We start from the raw sequence: 20,245 nt of genomic DNA on the forward strand, positions 1-20,245 counted from the left end.
TATTTGTAGTTAGCTACTTTTTCATTTTTTATCTCTGTTTTTTAAAAATTTGGTTGAAATGTGTTTGTGTATTAAATAAAATGTACTTTAAGTTTACTAAATAAACATAAATACTATTTCTTCAGTGCAATGGTTTAAAGATATGTAATCACAAACATTAAATTTCCTATTTTCCCAAAACAAAGATAACGTGACATTCCTAGTTTTTTCCCTTAACCCTTCAAATAAGCTCAATGCCTGTTTTACTTCGGTTTTTAGCCTCAATTGACATTGTCTGACCATCTTTTCCTTGGTCGTCCCAATGATCTTCCATTTGGCGATTTGTCTCGTGCTATTCGTACTTTTCTATTTTCTGTCATTCCTTCTGTGTTGATTCCATTCTATTTTTCTTCTTTTGCTTCACATGTTTATTTCTTCTATACCACATCTCACTTCTTACTGTCTCTTAGAGTTTGGTTTGTTATTTTTCATAAGACTTTCATTTCTGCTGTTTCCATCAGTCTTTATGTGTTTGCCGTATCTGCTCTTGTTTCCGCTGTATACGTCATTATCGGTCTTATTGTTGATTTATATATCCTGGTTTTCGTTTCCATTGTGATGTATTTATTTCTCCAGATTGTGTTGTTGAGACATCCTGCTGCTCTGTTCGCCATGTTCACTTGTTTTTCTACTTCTTCTTCCACTTTTCCGTAGTTTGGCAGTTTTATTCCCAAGTAGGTATTCTGTTTTCATCACTTGTTCTATTATTTTGTTATTTACGACCAATTTACATCGTCTCGGTTCCGCTGATACCACTATCGATTCAGTTTTCTCTGTTGAGATCACCATGTTGTATAAACATGGTGAAATAAAATTGCATCCTCTAAAAATGTACGCTCAGGCCTAAAAATGTAGCATTTTAATGGACTAGTATCCCTAGCTCTACAAAGACTTCTTTTTTATCTTTAAAGAATCTTCTGGTCTGAAATCTTCAAAAGACATTTCAGTCCAGAACCTGCCTGACTAACCTTAGTGCAGGATTCATTCTTAGTAGTCCCAGCGATAGTTCCCGAGGTACTTTAAAACACCCTCTCGTCGACGAGGCTACGAATGCCTATCTGCTAAACCAGAGTACCAGACCCTCCTCTGTCATCCAGCGCTCCGAAAGCGGATTGCGGAATGGCCGCTGTAAAAGGCTAAGGCTAAAGCTCCACGGGCGACAAATTTACGCTAGCAGTAGCCGTAAAACGAACTTAAGGTTCCGCGGAACGGAATAGGAATAGCCGAACTGAACCGACTACGCACAAGTCCTGTAGTCGGTTCAGTTCGGCTATTCCTATTCCGTTCCGCGGAACCTTAAGTTCGTTTTACGGCTACTGCTAGCGTAAATTTGTCGCCCGTGGAGCCTTAGCCTAAGGTCGACAGCGCTTCCGAAGCACTTTACCTTCATTCATCCACAGACTGTCAGCAAGGAGGTACTTCCCTTTTCCCCGTTTCCCCTTTTTTGGTACCAAAATTTCGGTTTTTGGGAGAATACAGAATGCAGACTATGGATAGTCAAACACTCAACTACAGCTATAATAGTATTCAAGTGTCCTCGTTAACTAAATTAGAACATAACTTAACGGGAAGTAAAACACTCCCTGGTGTAGTTGGTATAATATTTTAACAAAAAATTAAAATTTTTAAAAAATCCAAAAGGATTACGTTCTAAACGTTTTCGAACTTATCAGACCATCATCAGTGAACTCCTTGTCCTTGTAAAATAGCCACAATGCCAAACACTGGTTAGGTTAAATGTTCTAACTACATAGCAACAATTATAAAATAGTTTGGCTTAAAGTGGATGCCAATGGATTACTTCCAGCAACATGATGCTCTACTGCTCTACGTTAACATATTTTTTTTGTTCTTAGGTCTGCATTGAACCACGTCAATCTAAAGATTGACAGACTAGATTGACAGACTCTGTCTTAGATTGGCAGACTAAACGTGGTTCAATGCAGACCTAATAAAAAAAATATGTTAACGTAGAGCAGTAGAACATCGTGTTGCTGGAAGTAATCCATTGGCATCCACTTTAAGCCAAACTATTTTATAATTTTTACTATGTAGTTAGAACAGTTAATCTAAACAGTGTTTGGCTTTGTGGTTATTTTACAAGGACAGAGAGTTCACTGATGATGGACTAATAAGTCCGAAAACGTTTTGGAGGTAATACTTTTGGATTTTTTAAAAATTTTAATTTTTTAGTAAAATATTATACCAACTACACCAGGGGGTGTTTTACTTCACGTTAAGTTATGTTCTAATTTAATTAACGAGCACACTTGAATACTATTATAGCTGTAGTTGAGTGTTTGACTAGTTATTTAAGTTATTTAACTAGATGGTATACAGCCAATTTTCGGGAATTATCCCGTTTTATTTAAATTAGAACACTAAAATTTTACACCACTCCCTCCTAATAATCAAAACTATATTAACCCGGGAGTAGTCGCGCTCACTTCTGTAACGTGAATAGTCGCGTGTTAGATTCTATCTCAAAATACGAATTTAAAACAAATTTTTATTTTATAGTATTTTTATTTACTTGTTATGTTAGAAATATAATTTCTAACAATTATTAAAGCTAATTGGCTCTCCCTAAAGCCATAAATTCCACAAAAAGAAGAAGAAGAAAAAAAAAATAAAAAAAATATTCCTACGTATTACTACACCCTTCCTCGAGGCATTTACGAAATTTTTTCAAAATTGCAAAATTTTTCATCAAGTTATCGCGAAAAAGGATAAAATGTGAGATTCTATCTAACGGCGCGACTACTCGCGGGTTAATGAATTGCCCTATAAACGAAATGTTATTGCGGTTAACAAAATAATGTAGATATCATGCAACAAATAATTTACTATTCTGAACTTCTATAATTATATTAGAAACTTTAACATGTAACAGTGTACAAAACAAGGGCGTGAGTCTCGTTGTTGAGCTCACCCACACCCACCTGAAGATTAATATTGTACTACATTTACACGAAATAAGCCTCCAGAAAATACGAATTTTAATATTCAAGCGGGAAATTAAAAATGCTTGACAAAAATGCCTCTCGGATATGACATTTCGTTCGGAGACAGGAAAATACGAGTTTTATTTTAAATTTTAAACATTTTGTCGTTTTCTTTTACTGAGTAGTATTTCCTTTGTTGTATGTAAATAAAAATTTTAATTTAATTTAATAATATAAGCTGTACAGAAATCGTAAAAAAAACAAAAAACAAAGTGAGTGTTTTTAGCCTAGTATTAAAAATGACATTTTATGATTTCAAAGAAGTTTTACTTTCCAACATAACCTCATATCAATACAATATACACACACCGACCAAATTAAAGGAACACCTTAAAAATAGGACATGTTTGATGTCTCGAATTTCCTAAACCAGTTGTCCGATTCGAGTGATTTTTTTAGTATGTTATAGCCTTATTATTTAAGAATATCGATGTAGTAATAACAGGTAAATGTCATTTAATACCAGGTGTAGCAATCATACTGTGTTTTTTTCCTTAAATTTCGGAACACCCTCTGGAATATTCTAGCATATATAAAATATTGAAATTAAAACTCAATTGTAGCCTTAAGCCTTAAACTTTCTTAACATTTTCTTTTTTGATTCATTTGCTTATGTTGGATAATGAAAAAGTTAGGTACTTTAACAACTAGCCATGTTCTTCATCAATACAGGGTGTTTATAAATAAGTGCGACAAGCTTTAAGGGGTAATTATGCATGAAAAAAATAATGACCGTTTGCGCTATTAACATGTGTCCGCAAATGCTTCGTTACCGAGATACGGGATGTTGAATTTTTTCTTTCAAACTGACGATTTATTTATTGCTCTAAAACCGGTTGAGATATACAAATGCAATTTCAGAGGTTTTAAGAGGTAGTTATGGCGCATTTTTTGACATACAATTAAGATTTTTATATTCACCATTTTCATGCATACGGGATATATTTAAAATGTTTATACCCGTATACACGCCAATGGTGAACATAAAATTCTTAAAATAAAATAAAAATGTATACCAGTTTTTTCAGTTGCAATGCGAAGGCAAAACAATCTTATTTTTCACTTAGAACAGGGAGCGCAGGAGGCGGAGAGGCGTAGGCTTGCTGCTCTCTGCTCGAAGTGACCAAACCATGAAAGTTTATCCCCACATCGCAACTGACGTGTATGGATTAGGTGACTAGCGTCATCTGGCAACTGAAAGGTAAAGTTTTAGGTAATAATGTTACTATTAGGATTGAAAACTTTACCTTTCAATTGTCAGATGACGCTAGTCACCTAATCCATACACGTCAGTTGCAATGTGGGGATAAACTTTCATGGTTTGGTCACTTCGAGCAGAGAGCAGCAGGCCTACGCCTCTCCGATGATGACTCCAATAAGAGTCGAAAATCGTCGATTCGGAGTGCTGGACTGCGCTCCTTATCTTCTTCTTCAGGTGCCATCTCCGCTACGGAGGTTGGCAATCATCATAGCTATTTTAATTTTTGAGGCAGTAGCTCTAAATAGTTGTTTCGAGCTGCATCCAAACCACTCTCTCAGGTTCTTCAACCATGAAATTCGTCTTCTTCCGATGCTTCTTCTGCCATCTATCTTTCCCTGCATTATGAGTCGTAGGATGCCATAGTTCTCGCCCCGCATCACATGTCCGAGATACTGTAGCTTCTTTTCTTTAATTGTAAGTTCAACTTCCTTTTCTTTACCTATTCTTCTCAGTACTTCATTGTTTGTAACTCTATCTACCCAGGAAACCCTCATAATTTTTCTATAGGTCCACATTTCAAAGGCGTTAAGTCGTCTCATTGTCTCTACATTTAACGTCCATGATTCCACTCCATAGTATAGAACACTGTAGACGTAACATTTTGTTAGGCGTACTTTAAGAGCTAATGTTAAATCTTTGCTACATAGGACCTTTTTCATTTTTATAAAATTAGAACGTGCTTTTTCGATTCTGACTTTTATTTCTGCAGTGTAGTCATTATTTTCTGTTATAAGTGTTCCTAGGTAAGTGTACTTTTTTACTCTTTCGATCTGCTGGCCCTCTACTATCAAGATTTCGTTAGTATTATGGTTGTTTTTACTAATTTTCATAAACTTCGTCTTTTTGATATTGAGAGAGAGTCCGTACTCCCTACTACACTTTACTATTTTACTCATGAGTCTTTGCAGGTCTTGTAAACTATCGGCTATTATTACTGTATCATCTGCATATCTGATGTTGTTAACTAAGACTCCATTTACTCTTATGCCGACTGTTTCATCTTCCAGAGTTTCTCGCATTACCTCTTCAGAATAAGCGTTAAATAATAGAGGTGATAGTATGCAGCCTTGCCTGACTCCTCTCTTTATTTCCATTTCTTCAGATGTTTCTTTTTCAATTCTTACTATTGCTCGCTGATTGTAATAGAGCGTAATTAGTAATTGTAATTAGTGATTGTAATTAGTCTTAAATCTCTTTCATCTAGGTTTTTATTTTTTAAGATTTCCATGAGTCGATCATGTTTTACTTTATCAAACGCCTTATTGTAGTCTATAAAACAGACGTAAAGAGGATGGTTAACATCCAAACATCTCTGTGTCAGCACGTTGAAGGAGAATAATGCCTCTCTGGTACCCATACCATTGCGGAACCCATATTGAGTGTCACTAATATCCAGCTCCAGTTTAGAGTGTATTCTGGCGTGGATAATTTTCAATAGAATTTTCAAGGTATGTGACATTAAGCTTATGGTTCGGTAGTCACTGCATTCTTTTGCATTCACCTTCTTTGGCAAACACACAAAGGCTGATGTGAACATTTATCTGGGGATGATTCCTGTAGTATAGATAGCGTTGAACAGTTCTACTATTATGTCCAGGTTTTTCTCGTTGACCAACTTTATCAGCTCGCTAGGCAATTCATCTGGACCAGCAGATTTATTGGTTTTCATAGAGTTTATTGCCTGACTAACCTCTGATTTGGTTATCTCTGGGCCTACATCTCCCGTTTGGCTATCTACGGATGTACTAGCTTCTCTCTGGTCATGAAATAGTTCCTCGATATACTCTTTCCATCGTCGTAGTTTTCGTTTTGTCTCCATTATAATATTTCCATTTTTGTCGAGCAATATATTTGAGGTTCTTCTATTTCCTATTCCGGCTAGTTCTTTGACTTTTTTATGTAGGTTGAAGTTGTCATATGTGTTTTGCAGTTCTTCTATTTCTTTACATTTTTCAGAGAAGTAGGTTTCTTTAGCCTCCCTAATTTTTCTTCTTATTTGGTTTTGAAGCTGTTTATAGCGGGTCTTATTAATGGTTTTGTTTTTTCTTCTTTCATTCATCAACTCTAGAATTTCCTCCGTCATCCATTCTTCTTTCTTACATTTGGTTGTAGTAAGTACTTTCTTACTTGGTTCTAATATAGAGGTTTTGAAGAATTGCCACTGCTGTTCTACGTTGCAATAATTTCCTGGGTTTCTGTCTAGATTTGTGTTGATTTCGTGTTTCAGATTTTCTTTTGTTTCTTCTGACTTTAGTTTCTGTATGTTAAGTTTATTGTTGTTGCGGCTTTTTTGCGTCTTTTTTAGTTGAAGTTGAAACCTAGCAATAAGAAGACTGTGATCAGAGTATACGTCTGCTCCTGGATATGCCTTTACTGCCTGAATTGAGTTTCGATATCGCTCCTTATCCTAAGTGAAAAATAAGAGTGTTTTGCCTTCGCATTGCAACTGAATAAAAATGGTATACATTTTTATTTTATTTAGTATTACTCCTACAGAGTAACTAGGTCCATTTTCCGTTGGAACTTTACCAAGCTGCAGACGGGGGTTGTGAATTGCAACTTTTAGAATTCCCTCCCTTTGTCTTCACTGCAGCATCCATTTGGCTTGCAAATTTTAGAAGCCTTGGAGGTGTTACCAGGGAAATGGACCAATAAGTTTTCAATTTAAAAATCTTTTAGTAGTATTTTTAATATTTTTCAATATTATTAATGTTGCTATTAGGATTGAAAACTTTACCTTTATATAATTCTTAATTGTATATCAAAAAATGCGCAATAACTTCCACTTAAAACCTACCAAATTTAATTTACATATCTCAACCGGTTTTAGAGCAAAAACTAAATCGTCAGATTGTAAGAAAAAATTCAACATCTCGGAAACGAAGAATTTGGAAACATGTTTGTAAAGCAAACGGTTATTATTTTTTCATGCAGAATTACCCCTTAAAGTTTGTCGCACTTATTTAGAAACACCCTGTTTTGATGAAGAACATGGCTAGTTGTTAACGTACCTATCTTTTTTTTATTATTCAACACAAGCAAATGAATCAAAAAAGGAAATGTTAAGAAAGCCTAAGGCTACAATTGAGTTTTAATTTCAATATTTTATCTCTGCTATAATATTCCACAGAGTGTTCCGAACTCTAACACGTTGACGGACAGAACTTCTATAGACGTCTAATTTCGATTGATGTAATGTGACACAACGTCACATTTTTCCCTACTCTATTTTACAAAATACATATAGTGTCACAACACTTGCTTATACATTTGACGTACTGTTCGTCAACGTGTTAAGGAAAAAACACAGTATGATTGTTACACCCGGTATAAAATGGCATTTACCTTTTTAGCAACAATATTATTACACTGATATTATTAAATAATATGGCTATAACATACTAATAAAATCACTCAAATCGCACAACGGGTTTAGAAAATTCGAGACATCTAATATGTCCCATTTTTAAGGTGTTCCGTTAATTTTGCCGGTGTGTGTATCTTTCAGCGCTGTTTTAAGTCATGATCACCTCTGTAAAATGTTTCTCTAAAAATATACTCCGCCTCATTCCTTGAGCCCTTGTCAGCGCGTATTAGCTACGATCCTGTTCTAGATGGACGTCATTATGTAGGGATTCTCCCACCAGAGTATTTATTTGGTCTGTCCATCATGTTGGAGATCTTGTTCTTTGTCTTCGGCCTTCTACCTTTACTTCTACTACCAATAGTTCCATAGTCCTTGTTCTTCTGGCTATGAGGTAATTTAGGTAAGCTAGGTTTACTTTTTATAGTCTGTCTTTTATATGAAGCTCTTGCAAAATTGACAGGTTGGTTTTATGTTCTGTCCAGACACGCATAGAATTCTTCTGTATACCCACATTTTGAAGGTTCTGATCTTATTTCTACTGATTTTTTTGAGAGTCCATGTTTCAGCTGCGTTCTGAGGAGCAATCGCTATTGTTGGTTATTAGGGAGTCGAATTATACCCATCTGTCTACTCCGTAATATTCCCAATACTGACATAAGGATGTTAACCTTGGGCCCTAAAACAAGCGGAACAAAAAAGACAGATGTCACTGAAATGTTCTGTTGGAGAAGAATGTTACGAATTCCAAGGACTGAACAAATAATTCAATTTTAAATGAGCTAAAGGTTAGCAAACGGCTCTCCAGCAAAGTCCATCTCCAACCATTAAACTTTGGACATATTATGAGAGCAGACACAGAAAACATGAAAATACTTATTAATATTATCCAAGAAAAGATAAAAGGCTCACGAGGAAGATCCCAAAATCAGGTGAGTTAAAAGAAATGACCAGAGCTAGGACATCTTTGGAGACGGACAATACGCGACATGACAATGACCTACACTGCCTCCGGGGGATCAGAACTAAAGAGAAAAAGTGAGATAAAGATAGAGCGAGAATAATGATGATAGTATACAGTCCTGACTAGTTCCTTTATTTGTTTTGAAGGTATTTGAATATATTCCGTGTATTTTAACTTTGGCTGAGTTTTATCTTACTTCCTCTTCTCTTTTACGGCACTACAGCCCAAATTGAGCCTTCGCCTTCTTTATTTTTTGCCTCCACCCTTGCTTGTCTGTGGCTGCTCTTCTCCATACACGAACTCCTAAAAGGGCTTGTGCGTCGCTGTTTACTGTGTCTTTCCAGCGCTTTCTGGGCATTCCAACCGGTCTCTTTCCCTGCATTCAAGCATTCAGTGCTCTTTTTGGTAGCCTATCCTCTCCCATTATTATCACATGTCCGGCCCATTGCAATCTTTGTATTCTAATGAAGTCTGACAGGGGTGTTTCCTTATAAAGTTGATAAAGCTCGTTATTGTATCGACTTCTGAAGATTCCGTTTTCCCTCACAGGTCCTAGTATTTTCCTCAGTACTTTCCTTTCGAATGTGTCGAGTTTGTTTTTGGATGTTTCTTTCAAGACCCATGCTTCACTGCCATAGCATGTTATTGGCCGAATTAAGGTTTTATAGATTCTCATCTTTGTATTTCGGTGGACACTTTTAGACCGAAATATATGGGAGAGGGCAAAATAGGCTCTGTTTGCCTGCGTTATTCTCTTCCGTATTTCTCCATCTTCTGATCCGTCGGCATATATTTCTACTCCCAGGTATGTAAACTTTCCAACCGTTTCAATGTCATCTTCATGTATAATGTTTTATGGGACTATATTATATCGTCTCGTCTGAGTCATTATTTTTGTTTTTCTGTGTTAGTTTCAAGACCTAGCATTTTTGTTTGTGTTTTTAACTCTGCGTATGTTTCCTGTGCTCCTGTTAATGCTCTACTCATAATATTAATATCATCGGCATAAGCGGCCAGTTGAACCGTTCGGTTGGTCAGTAGGTTTCCTCGTCCAGTTTGCATTTGTCTAACCGCATACTCCAGTGACAGCTTAAAGAATGTTGAGGCCAGCCCATCTCCCTGTTTCTTAGCTCCTGTACACATGCCTGAGTTTCATCCATTGTGGCTTTAATGAGTCTTATTAGCTTGTGTGGTATTGCCAATTTAGCCAATATATTGTATAGTTGGTTCCTTTTGACTGAGTCGTATGCCTGTTTGAAGTCTACAAAGACGTTGTGAACATCAATATCGTGTTCCCATGATTTGCTCAAGATCTGTTTGATTGTAAATATTTGATCCAGCGTCGATCTTGTCCGTCGGAAGCCCGTCTGATACTCTCCAATAATATTTTCTGCTAGTGGTTGGAGCCGCTGGTTTATAATATACGTGAGGACTTTATATGCTGTACATAGTAGAGAGATTCCACGGTAGTTTTTGCGTTGGAGTTTGTCTCCTTTTTTATAGATCGGGCATACTATACTTTTCTTCCAGTCGTCGGGTGTTTTCTCTTCTTGCCATATGCCTTTGATGAGAATGACTATGAGATTAACTAGAAGGTTAGGTACTCTCATATGTTCCATTATACTCTAGAGGGGATTCCATTTTACTCACTCGAAAGCCTTTGTGTAATTTACGAAACAAAGCAGTATTGGAATATTGTGTTTCCTCACTTTTTCTATTATCTGTCTTATGTTCAATATTTTGTCAAGCTTTCCTTTTCCTGATACGAATCCGCACTATTCTTAGGCTATCTCAGGATTATCTAGGTATACAACTTCTTTAGCCGTTTATTGATTAGATATAGTAGAATTTTGCTTGCATGAGCAAACAGGCAATGGTTCTGTAGTTGTTGGATACGTTTAGTGATCCTTTTTAATGGATAGGGATAAAGGTAGATTCGTACCACACATCAGACCGTTCACCTGTGATCCATACCATATTGCACACATCCAGTATTACATCGATTGCTTTCAGAGTCTCCGGCTTTTTTGTTTCTTAGTTGATTGAGAGCCTTCCCTACTTCTGCTCGTAAAATGTTTGGTTCTGCCTATCTGATTGTATGTTTCTTGTGTTCTGAGCCTTATGCATCTTTTGAAGTGTCTTGTATTTTTCTGAGCAGTAATTTTTCCAGGTGTCTGCAATGGTCTCTATGTCAGTTTTAACTTTTCCAGCTAAAATTGCAATTCTTTTTTGACTGGCTGAAAACCTCTCACAACAAGATTTTCAGTTTTGGAACATAGAAGTCTGTTGCATATTGGGAAATAATGATGTCCCCATAAGTGTTAATGCACATCCCACAATTTTCCCACCGTTAGGAGCTTTTGTGGATAAACATTTTTTTTTTCTTTAAGCTGGGTCTGTTTTCAGTCCTCAAAGATTTCAGTCCTCTACAAATAGTTTCTCATTTGATGTAAAATAATTAGAGAAGCAGGAATTTAACAGTATATAATCTCCCATTATTGAATTTACTATGGCCCGTTTGACGATGCACCACCCAGTATATTATTATACAGTGAGCACGTAAAAGTTGGAATTCATTTTCTCGAGAATGGACGATTTTTGAAAAAAATTCCGAAACCGGTCAATTTTTATTTTTAAGTTACGACTTTTTGGCATATATATAATACTAGTGACGTCACCTATTTGGGCGTGATGACGTCATCGATGATTTTTTAAACGAGAATAGGGGTCGTGTGATAGCTCATTTGAAAAGTAATTCAATTCTCTATTCAGTAGTATAAACATTAACATAATTATTTATACAGGGTGTCCAAACAAAATTTTTAATTAAATTTATTGACATAAAAGAAGAAAGTATGTAATTTATTTAACTCAAAATACATTTTACTGCTCTCAGAAAACAGAAAAAAATGTTTATTTAACAAATAAATATTTTTTGCTTAAATTCAATATTAATGCAGCCACCCACCTGCCTCTTGACAGTTTGAACATTTAATTTAAGCGAAAAGCAATGTATATTTTTCAAATAAACATTTTTTTCTGTTTTCTGAGAGCAGTAAAATGTATTTTGAATTAAATAAATTACATACATTCTTCTTTTAATTTCAATAAATTTAATTTAAAAAAAAATTTTTTGGACAACCTGCATAAATAATTATGTTAGCTAATGTTTATACTACTGAATAGAGAATTGAATTACCTTTCAAATGAGCTATCACACGACCCCTATTCTCATTTAAAAAAATCATCGATGACGTCATCACGCCCAGATGGGTGACGTCACTAGTATGATATATATGCCAAAAAGTCGTAATTTAAAAATAAAAATTGACCTGTTTCGATATTTTTTCCAAAATCGTCCATTCTCGAGAAAATGAATTAATTCCAACCTTACGTGCTTACTCTATAATAAATATGTATTTTTGATTTGCCAATTTTCTTCATTGTATAATCCCCTGACAATCACAATTGTTTTCTTTATGTCAATTTATAATTATTATAGGTACCTAATCAATGTGGTATTTAAACAAAGACGAACTTTAAACAGATAAGCCGACTATGGATACATAACAATTATTTGACTAGGGGTGCAATTGAGTCCTATAAACTCACTCAAACAAAATTTCTGTTGTACAACCTCTCAATTCATGCATAATTCATTGATGTAAATTCCTGTAAATGCTGGAAACTAAACTTCTCATTCCCGCTATAACTTTTCGATTAATAAATTATGCAGTTGTTCGGGTTTCAATACTATACAGGAAGTAATTGGAATGGTATTTGTCGAAAAGAGTATTAGATATGGGATTAAATACAAACCACTAATAAGTTTGTAGAAACTAGTGCTTAGATAAATAGACAACTAGATTTTAATAAGCTAGCATACGATTGGAGCCATTCTCATAGATCTTTCTATAAAGAGGATTTAAAGATAAATATACAGTGTAAGTTTTTAGTGCAACCTATCGTGTTGGAACAGCATCCAAAATAGTTGAAAGTTTGTATGAAAATTATGCAAAATAGGCTTCATTCATTCATTCATGAAGCATTACAATCCCTAGGGCTTATAGCTAACGCCATGACTTTCAAAATCCTATTCTTGGTTTAGTTGGATTACTCCTCTATGTCATTTATAGTTTGCTGCGTGTGTTTGCTGCTGTCGTGACCCTTTTCCATTTCTTCCTGTCCTTACATTTCCACTCCTTAACATTCATTGCTCTTACGTCTTCTTCTACATCATCCAGCCATTTTCTTTTAGGTCTTCCTCTATAACTGGGCCATAGTGGTGTCCAGTTAGTTACCCTTCTCAACATATCTGAATGTGAGCGTCTCTGTATAATACTCTCCTATTTATTCCAAGCGAAGAGATTTTATGTACATATCTGACTATTTTCATTCTTATTTTTCCTACTTTTGTTACATTGTGGCCCATCATCCTTCTCATTATTTTTGTTGTTCTGAAGCTATTTTCTTGTGGCATTTTTCCATTTAACTAGTTTTGATGGAAAATAAGCCACAATTTTACTAAAAAAATGATTTTATTAACGTTTCGACGCCCAAATCTGGTGTCATTATTTTTCTTTCAAATTTCAGAGAACTATCCTCCGCTTTATTGTTAATCGTCGTTTTTTTCCATCCCATATGTAACTACAGGTCTTATTAAGGATTTATATATGTTCATCGTTGTTGTCTTACTTAGACTCTTGCTTCTCAGCAGATTACTATTCGTTCCATATGTTTTTTTGCTTTTCAGAATTCTTACCTCTGTTCTTTCCTTTCAAAATAGGTCAAAATAGGGTTAGAGAGCCATTTTTCATATACGAAAACTTGACTTGAGATAAGTATTTAGATTTACTAAATATCCAAATTATTTCTGCACTTTGAACAGAATGGCCAGTTATCACAAAATATTTGGCTTTAACAAAATGGAGCGCTTCCCGACCATTATCGACCGGTTAGAAATTTTTTTAATGCGAATTTTACAAAATCGATGGATTGGACGTAGAGGATTCATAGAGTGTCTGCTCGTTCTCCGGACCAAAACCCGTTAGATTTATTCTGTGGGGTTTTCAAAATCACGTGATTACATTAGGCGCTAAATATGTTTGCAGGATTCGAAACAAAGAATTATTGATGAATGTGAAGTCAGACGTGTAGAACGTCTTGGAAAGAATGACTAATTTAATAATTCTCTTGTACATTATAAGGAGGTGAACGGCGAGAGCATTTTTAACATTTGAAATGATTTTTTAAATTATCATTCTAATTAGTAGTAAGTTCGTTGCCGGTAAAATATTGCAAAACCTATAAATTTTAAAAAACCGCTTAGATTGACGTGAAATTTGGCATACACATAAGTAACATATCAAAGAAGAAAAGTGATATTGTGCCGATGTGTGCTTTTGCCAGGGGGTGACTTTCACTTCTTGTCGGGGGTGAAAAATATACGTTCAAAATAAGTCCGGGAATGGATAAACTGAAAGCAACTTTTGTTCTATAGCATTTTTTCATTAAGTTAATACTTTTCGGGTTATTTGCGCGTAAATATGTTCATTCTTCAACAAAAAAACAGGTTTTTAGGCGTTTTTTTGCAAATACATAACTCAAAAAGTAAGTATTTTATCGAAAAAAAACGTTCTAAGCAAAAATATAGCTTCTAAAAAAGTTTAAAAATGGTGTATGTATGAAATCTCTAGAACTAGTAGCAGCAAAGTTGTACCTATTGTAAAATAGGTTCATATCCGTCATATTTCAAAGCGAATATTTCAACGTGAAATAACCGAAAAATGATACACTTTTTGGGAAAAACTCATTACAACTTTTTTAAAGTGTTTAAAAAATATTTATTTTTGTTTTTTTATAAAAGTTTCTAGCATCAAAAATATCACTTTTCTTCTTTGATATGTTACCTATGATGTGTATGCCAAATTTCATGTCAATCCAAGAGGTTCTATAAAATTTGGAGCAATGTACTAGTCAATAGAAACAAGATATTTTAATATTTGTAACAATATAGGGTGTCTCATTTAAATTAAATAAATTGAGGATATTTCCGGTGACGCCAGAAGTAGAGTATTAACAAAAAGTATGCCGTCAGATGCGTTATGTGCCATTGTCTTCTTCTTCTTTAAGTGCCGTCTCCCTTAAGAACTGTCTTCACCTTTGATAATGCCTCCTCCTTCTCTATATTTTCTCCATCGAAAAGATGTAGTGGCGTCATGTAATTTGTTTGACTATTCCTGTTCAATTATCTCTCTCCTGTGCGTGTTAGTTAATGAGTAACCAGTTATGTCCTTTATTTGGTCCAACCATCTGGAGGGATCTTTCTCTGAATCTTTTACCCGCTACGTTTCCTTGAACTATCATTCATTCCGTACGCAGGGCCTATTTTACCACTCGTGAGGCACCTGCCTCGGGCCCGCATTTTAATGGGGCCCGGAAAGATCACCAAAAAAATTTTTTTTAATGCAATAACAGAATAATTTTTGAAAATTCTTTTATTTTACGAACAGGAAATGATAACAATAAGAGTTATATTCATAAACTATAAACCGATCTTATCATAAAACTATAATAAAAGTAGATATATTGTTTTATTAGTAAATAACAATATGCAACATTGATACACACCGCTCCAAAATATGACCAAAAGGTAGGATTAATAAGATGTATCGTCACTATTATCTTTTAAGTATAAACATACTACGCATAATGTTTATTTAAAATGCACTTATAAATTTAATATTAAAGTAGTTTGATGTCGGTTTCTACAAAGATAAGGTCTTGCGTGCTTGTGTTAGTTTTCAGTCCTGTGCTCTTCAAGTTCAAGTTCAACTAATCTATTGGTTATTCATTAGTCGTTTTATTGAATTTCTTTAAACATTTATTTTTCTTAACTAATCGTTTCGTTGTTATCATTAGTTACCAATATCTAAGTGGCAATGAAAACCGAAAAAAGCAAAAATTAAGAGCACTGGAACGGCAAGCACAAGAAAATGCAATATTATAATTTTTTACTCCCCACAACAGAGCGCAAAAAGGAAGTTTGTCCTTCCCTCCTGTTGCTGATCAATCTGTGGTGATTAGTAATAATGATAGTGAAAACAAATTATGCGATGAAGGGCGAGTTACAATCAAAGAAAATGATGAATATTGATTTTCATGCGACTTCACCTGGCACAAGTACATCTCCGTTATCTCCTATACCTATAGAAAACGACAATGTCAGTAACTCGTATCCTAGCGATGTTATAGGGGATTGCGCAAAACATTTAAATCTGGAATTTCAACAATATTTAATCGACTGAATAAAAATATTGATAAAATTAGTGGGTGTGTTGCACAATTGGATAATAATAAAACCAGACATTTTCAAAGTGCGATTTTTTATAAAACGAAAGTTAATAGGGAAAATTCTTCGCGAGTGGTTAGAGTACAGTTCTAAATGTAACCGTCTAAATGTTTATTGTTACGTTTGTAAACTGTTTTCCACGAAAATTGTTTTTCTAACTTCCGATGAAATTTTCATCAATTGGTAGGTTGGTCAAGAGAAGTAGCACAGCAGGCCAAATTGTAGCATTAATGGCAAAAAGTTATTTAGAAGAAAAGGACTATTAGAGAAACGTTCTTCAACGAATAGTAGCAACAATTAAATTTTTGTCCAAAAACGGTCTATCCTTTATTGTCTCTCTCTTTATCTCTTCTGAATATAGGTATAGCAGCGGAGAAGGTATGCATTTCTGCCTTACCTCTCGTTGTATTGTTTGATATTATTCTATTATCTGTCATAACCAGATTTTTATCTTGAAGAAGTAGCTGTAGGAGGTGATTATGTAGGACTTTGTCAAATGCCTTGTTGTAAACAAGGAAACAGATATAAACGGGTTGGTTAACGTCCATACATCTTTGCGCCAATACATTAAGGGCAAACAAGGCGTCTCTTGTACCCATTGCATTTCTGAAGCCAAACTGAGTGTTACTAATATCTTGCTCCAGTTTTCTGAAAATCCTTTGATGTATTAATTTTCAAGCATATCTTTAGACTGTGGCTGAATAAGCTGACGGTTCGGTGGGCACAACATTCTCTAGCGTTAGCTTTTTCGGTAAAGTTACAAATGTTAACTAACCATTCTTTTAGAATGACGCCTGTATCATATTATGGTGTTGCATAAGTCTTTTAGTATATCTATCATTTGATCTTCTGCGATTAGTTTGATAATTCCTGCTGGTATCTCGTCAGGACGTGTAGCTTTATTATCTTTATTATCTTGCCAATTTTACTGCATGCATGATTTATTCTTTTGTTATAGTGGGCCTTGTTTCTTTACTGTTGCATAGTTCTATGTTTCCTCTTTGCCTCTCATGTTTAAATAATTCCTGTATATGTATTGTTTCTATCCTTATATTTTCTTGTTGTTGTCAAGGATAATTTTACCTTTTTCATCGTGCCATTTTACGTGCATGCAAAGTTTTATGAATAGCTTTTTTTTTTGTTTTGTTCATAGCAAACTAAAGATATTTAGTTGGTTGCATACTTTCTCCCAACCCTGTATGCCCGTCAAAGATCTTTGCAGCCGTTAATTGTGAAACACCAGTTGGATTATTTTTTATTTTCTTATCAATATTGATTAATAAAGAGTGTGTTTATTTAGTTTATTTAAGTATACAGGGTGTTAGTAAATAAGTATGAAAAACTTTAAGGGGTAATTCTACGTGAAGAAATAATGCCGGTTTGCTCTATCAACGTATATGTCCACAAATGCTGCGTTTTCGAGATACGGGGTTGAAATTTTTTTTTCAAACTGCCAATTTATTTATTGCTCTAAGACCAGTTGAGCTATGAAAATGAAATTTGGTGAGTTTTGCGAGATAGTTAATGTGCATTTTTTGATATACAATTAAGAATTTTGTATTCATCATTGCCGAGCATACAGGCAATAGTCTGAATTGTTTTAAAGATAAAAATAGTACGCCACTGAGATATTTCAAATTAAAAATAATTTTTAAATTCCATGTTTAATTTTTGATAAAAAAACTTTTCTTACATTTTTTTTACATGGTACACCGTTTTTATGCAGAAAATTAAAACATCTTGACGCGTATTTTTTATTTCTTAATACATTATTAAGAAATATCCAATATATTAATACTAAACTGGAACAATAACAGGAAATATTATTAATAAGTTTTTAACTAGGGGCAAAGCTGCAATAAATGTTTAAAATGATCTCCTTTACAGGTAACAGAAGAATTTTATATTCATCATTGGCGCGCGTACGGGTAATGGTCTGATTTTTTTAAGAAAAAATAGGACGCCACTGAGATATGTCAAACTAAAAATCATTTTTGAATTGCTGGTTCAATTTACGACAAAAAATCTTTCTTACCTTTTTTTCATATGCGGCACTGTTTTTATGCAAAAAAATAAAATATCTTAACGTTTACAAAGAATTTGAACTAAGTTTCTATGCATATGGAAACTACCTCAAATACTTTGTAAGCGTTAAAATGTTTTATTTTTTTGTACAAAAACTGCGCCTCGTATGAAAAAAGGCAAGAAAGATTTTTTGTCGTAAATTGAACCAGCAATTCAAAAATGATTTTTAATTTGACATATCTCAGTGGCGTACTATTTTTTTCTTAAAAAAAATTCAGACCATTACCCGTACGCGCGTCATGATGAATATAAAATTCTTCTGTAACCTCTAAAGGAGGTCATTTTTAACATGTGTTGTAGCTCTGCACCTAGTTAAAAACTTGTTAGTAATATTTTCTGAATATTAAATTCCTTGTTCAATTTACGACAAAAAATCTTTCTTGCCTTTTTTTCATACGAGGCGACGTTTTTGTACAAAAAATAAAACATCTTAACGCTTAAAAAGTATTTGAGGTAGTTTTCATATGCATAGAAACTTAGTTCAAATTCTTTGTAAACGTTAGGATATTTTATTTTTTTGCATAAAAACGGCGCCGCATATGAAAAAAAGGCAAGAAAGATTTTTTGTCGTAAATTGAACAAGCAATTCAAAAATTATTTTTAGTTTGACATATCTCAGTGGCGTCCAATTTTTTTCTTAAAAAAATTCAGACCATTACCCGTACGCGCGCCAATGATGAATATAAAATTCTTCTGTACCTCTAAAGGAGGTTATTTTTAACATGTGTTGTAGCTCTGCACCTAGTTAAGAACTTGTTAGTAATATTTTCTGTTATTGTTCCAGTTTAGTATTATTATATTGAGATTTCTTAAAATTAATATCTTAATATTATTAAGAAATGAAAAATACGCGTCAAGAGGTTTTATTTTTCTGCATAAAAACGGTGCATCATGTGAAAAAAGGCAAGAAAGGTTTTTTATCAAAAATTAAACGTTAAAAATAATAAAATAATTTTTAATTTGAAATATATCAGTCGCGTACTATTTTTTTCTTTAAAAAAATTTAAACTATTACCCGTATGCGCGCCAATGATTAATACAAAATTCTTAATTGTATGTCAAAAAATGCGTAATAACTACCTCGTAAAACTCACTAAATTTCATTTTCATTGCAATAAATAAATTGGCAGTTTGAAATAAAAATTTCAACACCCCGTATCTCGGAAACGAAGCATTTGCGGACACATAGAGCAAACCGGCATCATTTCTTCATGTAGAATTAGCCCTTAAAGTTTTTCATACTTATTTAGTAACACCCAGTATACCTATGTATAGTTATTGGGCAAAAACTAACCTCTGTTTGTATGTATCATGCGTAGGCAAAGAAAGAAAGCGATTTAACAATTGAACATATGCGATAACTTCTGTTTAATATCCCGTCCACTTGACAATTTGGCAGCTTCAAGTGAGAACTCCTACGCGAACTCATGTAGGCCGATGATAACATTACCCATACTGTATAATATGTACACAGTACACATACACATTCGCCGTATCTGTTCCCAACACGGCGAAATCATAACGATCTGTCAACATTAAACTAAACAAATGGCAATCGCATTACAAAATTCCTGTCAGGGAGAGAACGATCTGTCTCACTCTTTATCAAGACTGTACTTCCTCATTTTGAGCCTTTATTGGCCACATCCTCTACTAGGTTGCTGCTCGGATGGTTTTTTCAGTGTTTTCGCGCCTGCCCTACGGGACACTGTCCGCGTTGATTTCGTCGACAAAAAAATGACAATCGGGAGTAAGTTCAAATAAACTGGACACGGGGTTCCTACTCTTTGGGTTCGAAGGGTAGGATACCAGCAATATGGGAAAAGGGTAAGTGAAGAATGACAGTTGCAACTTTCATTATTTGTATTTGCGTTTTTTTGTAAACAGGATTTTAATTTTCAATCGGCATGCCATCTATTGGGAAAATGAGTATTTATTCACAATATACAGGGTGATTTAGAACTATTGGGCTATAGACTAGGGATAGGTTATTTGGAGCAAAACAGAGTTATTTGACCAAATATTATTTAATAAAATGTAGCCGTGAAAAAAGATAGGGGAGACCGGGGAAAAACGAGGCTCGGGGCAGAACGGGAAATGCATCGGTGTGCATAACTTATATTCGTCATAATATCGGCAATAGCGCCATTCGAAAGGACGTGGGTTGACTCACTTT

The 20,245-nt window shown here is 34.4% G+C and overlaps 1 protein-coding gene across 4 annotated transcripts in view; it reads left to right on the forward strand.

Annotated features, from left to right (window-relative positions):
• The window catches only part of LOC114329807 (transmembrane ascorbate-dependent reductase CYB561), a 561,950-nt gene that overhangs the window by 154,161 nt on the left and 387,544 nt on the right, over positions 1-20,245 (forward strand). Inside the window, exon 1 of one of the 4 annotated variants that reach the window (XM_028279042.2) lies at positions 19,637-19,896. The exons of the other annotated variants lie outside the window; for them this stretch is intronic. Coding sequence (XP_028134843.1) covers positions 19,886-19,896 — 11 coding nt within the window. The 5' untranslated portion in view covers positions 19,637-19,885. Of the gene's footprint in view, positions 1-19,636; positions 19,897-20,245 lie in introns of those variants that run through there. 4 annotated transcript variants of the gene reach the window in all.

Source organism: Diabrotica virgifera, chromosome 4 (genome assembly GCF_917563875.1).
Source record: "Diabrotica virgifera virgifera chromosome 4, PGI_DIABVI_V3a".
Classification (NCBI taxonomy): Eukaryota; Metazoa; Arthropoda; class Insecta; order Coleoptera; family Chrysomelidae; genus Diabrotica; species Diabrotica virgifera.